The sequence below is a fragment of the Festucalex cinctus genome, chromosome 20, assembly GCF_051991245.1.
Source record: "Festucalex cinctus isolate MCC-2025b chromosome 20, RoL_Fcin_1.0, whole genome shotgun sequence".
NCBI classification, from domain to species: Eukaryota; Metazoa; Chordata; class Actinopteri; order Syngnathiformes; family Syngnathidae; genus Festucalex; species Festucalex cinctus.
This window is the reverse complement of record NC_135430.1, coordinates 9,853,761-9,862,808: the sequence shown is the minus strand read 5'-3', so window position 1 is coordinate 9,862,808 and position 9,048 is coordinate 9,853,761. Positions and strand designations below refer to the sequence as shown.

At 39.9% G+C, this 9,048-nt stretch overlaps 2 protein-coding genes across 4 annotated transcripts; both read left to right on the top strand.

Moving 5' to 3' along the window:
* Nucleotides 1-171: 171 nt before the first annotated feature.
* On the top strand, nt 172-4,678 carry LOC144009516 (eukaryotic translation initiation factor 5A-1-like). Of its 3 annotated transcripts, none has more exons than XM_077509292.1 (5): nt 172-307; nt 2,549-2,736; nt 2,823-2,927; nt 3,478-3,609; nt 3,694-4,678. In XM_077509292.1, exons 2-5 carry the CDS (start codon nt 2,569-2,571, stop codon nt 3,757-3,759), a joined length of 471 nt encoding a protein of 156 aa, XP_077365418.1. In that variant the 5' UTR covers nt 172-307; nt 2,549-2,568; the 3' UTR covers nt 3,760-4,678. The 3 variants fall into 3 exon arrangements, with proteins under 3 accessions (XP_077365418.1, XP_077365419.1, XP_077365417.1); XM_077509293.1 differs by lacking the exon at nt 172-307 and adding an exon at nt 397-678; XM_077509291.1 differs by lacking the exon at nt 172-307 and adding an exon at nt 749-785.
* Nucleotides 4,679-5,604: 926 nt separating this feature from the next.
* Nucleotides 5,605-6,882, top strand: rpl22l1 (ribosomal protein L22-like 1). The gene is made up of 4 exons (XM_077508930.1): nt 5,605-5,752; nt 6,189-6,302; nt 6,477-6,598; nt 6,688-6,882. The coding sequence occupies exons 1-4, from the start codon at nt 5,744-5,746 to the stop codon at nt 6,830-6,832; spliced, it is 390 nt and encodes a 129-aa protein (XP_077365056.1). The 5' UTR covers nt 5,605-5,743; the 3' UTR covers nt 6,833-6,882.
* The last annotated feature ends 2,166 nt before the right edge of the window (nt 6,883-9,048 follow it).

Here is a 9,048-nt window from a genome sequence, read left to right as displayed (position 1 = left end):
GTTGGTCGCCATTTTGATCAATTGTGGTCAAAATAACTAACCCAAAAGTGGTAAAAGTAACCCAATCTGCTCAAAATCCACAGCTACGCAGTGAGTGAATTATGAAAACAACGCATCATCCTAAATACATAATAATATAATAATGTTTTGTCTGTATTGAATGTTGTCGTGCGGGTTGCCATGTCGGGTTCCAACCTGGCAACCCGGCGTGGGCACATAAACGGCCCCTCCCTCCCTATCTCCCACATACGGATGCTGCAGTAAGTTGGACGCGCATGCGCACTTTCGCTCCTCTTTTCCTTGGAAGGTAAGTGTGGCATGGCGCGTGTTTGTGCCTCGAGGGGGGGAAAAGAAGCGAAATAACGGTTCCCGGCGTAGGTGATGGCAGGCGGGGAGTGAGCAAACGTTAGCTCGGTGCCGGCCGGGCGGCCTCAGCCGTCCGCTTTCGTCGGCGTGTCGAGCGAGTTTGCCGGGGCGGTAGGCTCTAATGAAAGCGCAGTGGCAACGAGGCCTTCATCGGCTGGCCGCTGCAAGTGTTGCTTGTCATCCTCTCGGCTAACGGTCGCGCTTGGGGCCCGGTAACTCCCTCGCATCGGCGGCCTCCGACGGAGAGCTGCCCGCTCGGCTAGTTCTTTGAACGCGTACAGCGCGGAGCATTTTCGAGAGGGGCGCCGTTGGGTGTGTGTTTTTTTTCTTCTTCTTTTTTTTTTTTTTTAAGGCGACTTAATTGAATGGACTGCTAAGGCGGCTAGCCGCTGTTAGCATGGCGTCGCTAACTCATAACGGTACTCGAGCGCCCCGCGTGTGTTTTTGTACATTTTCGAGATTTAATTCCGAAACGCAGCTCGTTTCCACGCCGCTTTGCTGACACGCGACGACACCACCGGAACAGACGGAAGACGTTTAAAATGGATGTCAGGCTAAAATATAAATCGTGAACTGAGTCTTCAATGGGACGACTTAAGGATCATTAGGAAAACACAGGCCGGCTAAGACGTTAGCATTTGCTAACTTAATTAATATGTTGGCATCCAGCAAAAACTTTAAACTTTTTTTTTTTTTTTTTTAAATAAACGTGTGGTTTTGTGTTGAGGTGAAATTTATTGTTGGACTTTGTCCACGCTTTCTATTAGTCAAGAGTTGAAAACTTAGTGTTAAGTTGAATGAGCAAGCAGCCTCGTGTTGACGCGAGCGTGTCGTCAGCGCGTCCACGTTTCACTCTTACCTAAAGTCTTTTATTTTCTTTTTTTAAGACTGTAAGACTGTGTGTGTATATGTATTTAATAACATATGTTAAAAGTCGAAGAATGTAAACATTAAACAGTGACAATAAACTCACAGGTAAAGTGGGTCAAAAAAGGGGGCTTATATTAGTGAAATGCTTATAAACAGTAGCATTATTTTGTAATTGTTTTTTTCACTTGTAAAAATCTTAAGCTCCTTAAAGTAATCATAAAAAAGAAATGTTTATTTTCCAATGAAGCTATTTTTTTTTTAATTCCTCCCCAATGCTGCCATTTGTTTTTATAAATAAAAGTAAATAGGGCAATTGTAATTTTTGTTTTTTGCTTGTAAAAATCTTAAGCTCCTTAAAGTAATCATAGAAAGGAAATAATTTTATTTTCCAATGAAGCTATTTTATTTATTTATTTTAATTCCTCCTCCCCAATGCTGCCATTTGTTTTTATTAGTAAAAGTAAATAGGGCAATCGTGATATTTTTTTGTTGTTTAAAAAAAAAAAAATATTTATTTTTTTAGCCTGATATTTGCGAAAATAAATAAAATTCTAGTAACTGATTAACTGGCCAATTTGTTTTTATTCATAAAAGTAAATAGGGCAACTGTATTTTTTATTTTTTTAAGCTCCTTAAAGTAATCATAAGAAATAAGTTTATTTTCCAATTAAGCTATTTTTTTTTTTTAATTCCTCCCCAGTGCTGCCATTTGTTTTTATTAGTAAAAGTAAATAGGGCAACTGTAATTATTATTTTTTCGCTTGTAAAAATCTTAAGCTCCTTAAAGTAATCAAAAAAGGAAATAATTTTATTTTCCAATGAAGCTATTTGATTGACTTTTTTTTTTTTTTTTTTTTTTTTTTAATTCCTCCTTCCCAATGCTGCCATTTGTTTTTATTCGTAAAAGTAAATAGGGCAATCGTGTAAAATTTTAGTATCTGGTTAACTGGCCAATTAAGAAAAAAATATATAAATTAAAATTATCTTTGGTTCCATAGCGCTTAACTGTTTTACCTTCCTTTTTTTTTTTTTTTTTTTGTGGGGGAATGTATGAATATTACTTTGCACAATAATGTTTAAAAAAAAAAAAAATGTAAATAGGCCAATTTTAAGTGATATTATTTGCTGGAACCGAATGATTTCCCTCCCGAGGTTAAGTCATCTTCTCTACTTAGCATTTGATGATGATGATGATGATAATAATGATAATGATATTACTACTACTACTACTGATGATGATGATGATGATAGTAGTTAATCTCTGCCATAGAATTATTATGATGTGGCTCACGGGCTACTTTGCATTTTCCAGCAGCCCAGAAGCATCGCATCATGTCAGATCCCGAGCTCGACTTCGGGACCGTCGAGTCCGGCGCCTCGGCCACGTACCCCATGCAGTGCTCGGCCCTGCGCAAGAACGGCTTTGTGGTGCTCAAGGGGCGTCCCTGCAAGATCGTGGAGATGTCTACCTCCAAGACCGGCAAGCATGGCCACGCTAAGGTGACGGCCGGGATGTTGACCTTGACGGGCACATGTCCTTTATTTTATTTTATATATATATATAAATTACTGCTGTTGTTGCGCAGGTGAACCTGACTGGCATCGACATCTTCACCCAGAAGAAGTATGAAGACATGTGCCCCTCCACCCACAACATGGATGTCCCTTCCATCAAGAGGCTAGACTATCAGGTATGTTTACAGACGTCACTCTTAAAACTCATTCACTGCCAGTCATTATAGAAAATTTTTACATTTCCAATACTCACGTGATATTACATTCAATAATTATATATAAACCAAATCTACCAAATAACAGAATAGACTCCCTACTTTTTGTCCCGTCCCGTTCTTTTATAATTGACAGCAGAAAAATGTAGGTTTGCCAAAATACAGCCATTTCTCCCATGGACTCTGAAACTGTGTTTATTTCCTATAAAATGGGGCAATGATGTCATCTACCGGTGGTTGGGCATCAGTAAAGTTGTTTCCAAGTTTGATATTTACAGTGGAGCATGCTCAGATTCGCCCCCATTTAGCACCGCTCTAAAAAATACAATTGACAAGTATACTTGTCAAAGGCAGTGAATGAGTTAAATTAAACAAGTTTCATGCCAACTGGTTGAGTTACTTTGATTTTGGCTCGCACTGAGTGAATAACAAAGTCTGCTAATAAAATTAGTTCACAGCACTGATTTCTATTTATGTATTTTTTTATTTTTTTTGCGTGTCCTTTTCTCAGTTGGTCAACATCACCGAGAACTTCATGTGCTTGATGGCCGACAACGGCGAGATCCGGGAGGACCTGCGCGTTCCCGACAACGAAGTTGGCAAGGAAATCGAGACTAAATTTGAGGCGGGCGACGAGTTTCTGGTGAGCGCCGCCGGGCGGGCGTCACGTGACCCGCACGCATGACCAATTCACATGACCAATCGCACCTCTCGCCTGGCTTCACAGGTCACGGTGATGTCCGCCATGGGGGAGGAGTGTGCCGTGGCTACCAAGGTCCTGGCCAACAAATAAAGCAGACGGACTTTGCAGCCCCGGCAACAAGCACCGCCCACAACCAGTCTCTTGCATTCTCATTGGTTCTGCCACCAAAGCGTCGGCCTTCACTGACAACCTCAATCATACTTTTCTCATTTTTTTCCCCCCCTCCTTCCACCTTTTCGCTTGTTCTCATAGCCGTCGGGAGTATTTGGTTGCAGCTCGCTGCCTGATCGCTCACGCTTTGTTGGTATCGCGTCAACTTTCTATAAACAACTTCAAAATGAAACAAATCATCCAGCTGCTCATTGCATCAGCTTATTTTCGCCTTCACAGTGTTGCTCACATTCCTGAATGATGAAATAATAGGATTCAGATTTTGCTTCTTTTTTTTTTTTTTTTAAACATATTCTTTAGATTGAAATCTTTTAGAGCGAGGCGAAGGGCCTCTGTAGATACTAGATGCGCTTGGGGGCGCCCCTCTAGCGTCGATCTTCTCCATCGACGGGATGTTGGCGGCAGCGAGCACTTCTGGGCGCTTAAGCTCCACCCTCAGCACCACAAATTCCCAAACCAGGAAGTCACCCCCCCACCCCCTTCCACCATTCTACTTAGGCACGTGAGTGATTTTTTTTCTCCTCTCGGAATGCCGTGGGGCTCACGTGCACTCGCCCCCCCCCCCCCCCCCCCACCCCAAGCCATCCTCCCAATACTAAACGAGTGCTTTTTTTTTTGCTTTTTTTTTTTTTTTTTTTTTTTTTTTGGTTACCCAAGAGGCGCAATTTGAATGCAGTGTGAGCTTCAGACATGTGGGAGGCGCTTTGCAGTGAGCTTTCTGTTTGAGGAACTCAAAATCGGGTTGGGGAGGGTGGCGGCCGCAAACTTTTTGTTCACTCGAGGCCTTTGTCACCTGACTGAAGATGGCTGAAATAAAACGTTGAAACAAATGAATCAACTCCGAACGTTTCCCTTTGTGTGTCTTGTTGCTGGAAGTGGTTGGTCAGTGCACTTTTTGTCCACATAGTTCCTGAAAAACCAAGCCAGGCAGTTTGTTTGTTTTTTTTGTTTTGTTTTTTTTCTCCCCCCCCCCCCCCCCCCAAAAAAAAAAGATTCACTCCAACATAGTCCCGTAATGCCAAAATGGCGCTAGTCTCTTTAAGGGCAGTATGCAAATACAATCAGTCCTCACTAGTAAGATGATTCAGCAATACAACTGACTGAATGTTTTGACTACTAGTATGCACTTAAATTTGACATTTTAAAACTAGGAGGCATGTTTCATACACTAATAGCCTCAAGCTTTTTGAATAAATGCTGAACTGGCTTTCTATCTCAATATACATTTTCTATCCAGCATATGGTTATTCTAATAGTGTGCAATTTGTCCTCACTTCTACTATAGCTGTAAATTGTAAAGTTTGAATACTAAAACATCACCAAGAAGGGGTGATTTCATAAATCTTAGGTTAAAAGTAAACGTTATGTAGCTTGAAAATAAGTCGGTCTTGTCCAGAGAAGCAAAGATACTTTTTTCATAGATCAAATCGAACTTTATTTATATAGCACCTTTCATACATTCAAATGCAACTCAAAGTGCTGAACAAATAAAACATCCATAATACAATAAAAAGGAGAAGCCATCCCTTCCCCCCATATCCCCATGATCGTAACCACAGACACACACGCAAACCACAACATGGCTCAAAAGTGAGTCAGAGCACATGCTAATGTCCACGAGTGGTGGATTTTTTGAGTCATAATGTTACGTCAATTCTGGCGTGGCCTGGGCGCACCGGACGGTTCGCTTTTTTTTTTTTTTTTTTTTACCTTTGGAACTTACGTCGTTTTCATAAGACACCTTTGTGCTTCTCAAATGTTGGGACAAAAAAAAGTCTCAGTTGGTATAATAAAACTATTTTTCGAAGTTTATTTCTGTTGCGTTGACCATATTTGGTAAAGGCTTTGGCAACCTCACATTGCGTCACTTCCGGATCTTCCTTTCCGGTTCCTTCTGTCCAACATGGCACCCGTAAGTCCCAAGCCTCTCCGCTTCTTTTAAATTAGTTTCCATGATTGCTCTTGGATATACACGTAAAGTCACGAATTGTGTAGGGTGTTAATGACAATAAAGAATGATGTTGGTTTGCTTTTGTATGAACTTGAACTCATTTTAAACGTCGAAAGACGCTAGCACAGCAGCGCTAGCCGGCACGTGTAGTCCACGTATCGTATGTTTTAAATATGATAAATTATAAACACTCTAGTTATTAATAAATGTGGTACAAGATTGCCGTCCCCCCTGTTTTTTTAAAAAATACTTCATGTGCGTATTACACTAGTTTTACCGACTGTGCCATACCACTCCTTACGACGCCTACCGAAAAAGCTTATACGTAACTGCCTTAAAAAAATAAAATAAAATGTCAAAATGATTTGAAGCTCATAAACTCACATCGACATCACAGATCCGTCAGAAGAAGCAACTTGTCAGCAAGAAGAACAAAAAGGGGCCTGGCTGGAAGTTCTGTCTGGATCTGACCCACCCTGTTGAGGATGGCATCCTCGACTCTGCAAACTTTGTAAGCAGTCTGAATGTAAAAAATAACAATAAAATAACAGTTTTGTTGAAACTAGGGAAAAGTGCTCTTTGGTTAGCAGGCAGCTAACGTGGCTTGTGGACTAGGGCGCCCTTCCCTAGTTCCTTTTGTGCTAGGGTTCTCTTCCCTAGCATGTCACTGTACTCTGTCCAATAGGAAACTTTCCTGAAAGAGAGGATAAAGGTTAATGGCAAGACCGGGAATCTCGGGAACGTCGTGTCGGTCGGCCGCATGAAGAACAAAATCAACGTCACGTCTGAGAAGCAGTTCTCCAAAAGGTGGCCAACACGAAAGCACCGTTAACACTTTATTTCTTTTTTCTTTGTCCGTGTGTTTTTGTGCTGAACTCTGCATGTTTCTCCCACAGGTATTTAAAATACCTGACAAAGAAGTACCTCAAGAAGAACAACCTGCGCGATTGGCTGAGAGTGGTGGCCTCCGACAAGGAAACGTACGAGTTACGCTATTTCCAGATTAGCCAGGATGACGAAGAGTCTGAAGCAGAAGACTAGATTCTTCTTGTTAGATTTCAGCATGGAAATACATTTTTGGAGGAAAAACATATTGGTCTTCAGTGTTTTTATTCATGTTGTACATTATTTGATTCCCAGCTAAGAAAACATTTTGTATTTGAATGTTGATAGCAGTTAATGACTTAGCAAATTATGCTATTTTGCTATTAACATACATGGAATAATATGCATCTTCTGTACTAATAATGGTGAAATTGTTCCCAAGCAATCAGTCATCAAATTTACATATTTTTAAAGCGTATTTATCTTCAAAATAAGATACGTGCAAACATTTGGTTTAAATTTGGAAATAATTTTTTTGCCACTTTTCTGACAGATGTTACAACCCAACCAATAACAGAGTTATTGTTTTTTGGCTTTTTCTTCAGTGTCAATTTGGCAATTACCTGTTTTTTTTTACCTGTTCAAATAGACAATCAATTACAATATGTAAATAGAGTCTAATATACACTATTATACCTCAATTTGTTGTCATGCGGCTTTCAGTGTACAATATTATGCATATCAACTTTTTCATACACGTTTCATATCGGGTTTATTCATTAATGTTATGTCTATAAAGTATTACCTTCTCCATTTTTAGCGTTTGTGTCATGCAGTGCCCTGAAGTGCCACTAGATGGCGGCAAAGATCAAGCTGGTCAACGAGATAAATATTGAGCGTTCACGTTCATGTTCCAATTAACATTAATGGCTATGTTTATTTGTTTGTTCTTTTTTGGTAGAAAAAAATGAACAAGATTGATATACAACTATGAACTAGTGGATATCATGTTGACCTCGCAGTTCTGAGGTGGTTTTAGTTTTGAGTCTGTGTGGAGTTTGAATATTTCCATAGCGTAGCATGTCAGTCAAGAAAAACACTTCAAAGGGAGAATCATTGTTTTTGCTGCAGGTGGAAACTAAATTTGGTATATGACGTGAACGAAAGACATGAGAAGCGCTTGACAGCCCGATGTGGTTTTTTTGGAATCGGGTGAAGGTCATGTGATGTGCTCATCTGTTGTCCATCAGCTTCAGGAATGCTTGGACTTTAGCAGATCATGGAAATCTACATTTTGTTGTTTTTGCTACCCTGTCATATACTGTACATTTGGATCGGAACACAGGCATGGGTCACTTTTTGAGATCACTTTTTTTTTTTTCAGGAAATGTTTGCTGAGATGTTTGTTGAGGTGATCAGATTCTTGATTTGAGAAACTTTGAAGGATTTAAAGTTTCATCTGAGTTGTTCATTGAAATAAATTCTGCAAGCCACTTTTGTGCTGTCGCATTGTGCGTGTCATGTGACCCTGCTGCTGGTTATCTGACTCGTTTCTGATTACCAGCAGAGGAGTGCCTACTACTACCACCACCACAATTACTTACCACTGCCAAAATAAATAAATAAAATAATATTAACTAACCATAACAGGCATCATCTTTCCTTAATGACTTTCAGGTGTTGAGGTCACATGACAGCAGGTGAGTAATTTTTTTTCAGTAATTAATAAATAGGTCATTAAAAAAATAATAATAAAATCAACCTTTAAGTTTTGCTACGTTTGAGCCAGTGTAACTTTTTTTTTTCACCCTCTATTGTGATGTGAAATTTGACCCTCATCAATGTTTCAGAGGAGCCTGAGGAGAACACATGACACTTTCTTGACCTCCTTCCTCTCATCCAGTCATTCATTCATCCTGCCATCCTTCCACTGCACATTATCAGGTAAAAAACACTGCACTCTCGCTGTGTGTATTCCTTTATTAGCAAATCTACCGTGTCATTTTTGTGTGTCTTGTTTGTGCCACTGTCTAGATAGATGGTAGAGTTGATATAAAAAGTTTACACACCCCTTTTCAAATGCTGTTTTTTTGCAGTAAAAGTAAATTAGCAGAAGATAAATGGTTGAACAACTTTTTCCACCTCTAATGTGACTGACAGCTTGCTATGAACTGGGGCCCTAGAAAGACAAAAATGTCAGGAAAAAGCCTACTAGAACATCAGAACTTTAATTGTTGTTTAATCTGAGGCCCTTTAAATGTTGGCAGGTGTGCACTGCTAGCTCACAATTTTTTTTCCCACGTGTTTGAATGTTGTTGGCTAATTCTGATAACAGCGACATCCTCAATTGTTAGAGGGTGTGCATACTTACGCAACTGCAATATCTTGGTTATTTTTATTTCCACTGTTTAAAATATTTCATGCTTTTCAGT

What these genes read in the sequence shown, in the direction of transcription:
- LOC144009516 (XM_077509291.1), top strand. Translation starts at nt 764, where the DNA reads ATGGCGTCGCTAACTCATAACG. An exon ending in TCAAGAGGCTAGACTATCAG is followed by an intron (nt 2,928 to 3,477) that starts GTATGTTTACAG and finishes TCCTTTTCTCAG; the next exon opens with TTGGTCAACATCACCGAGAA. An exon ending in AGGCGGGCGACGAGTTTCTG is followed by an intron (nt 3,610 to 3,693) that starts GTGAGCGCCGCC and finishes CTGGCTTCACAG; the next exon opens with GTCACGGTGATGTCCGCCAT.
- rpl22l1 (XM_077508930.1), top strand. An exon ending in TCCTCGACTCTGCAAACTTT is followed by an intron (nt 6,303 to 6,476) that starts GTAAGCAGTCTG and finishes TCTGTCCAATAG; the next exon opens with GAAACTTTCCTGAAAGAGAG. An exon ending in GAGAAGCAGTTCTCCAAAAG is followed by an intron (nt 6,599 to 6,687) that starts GTGGCCAACACG and finishes TTTCTCCCACAG; the next exon opens with GTATTTAAAATACCTGACAA.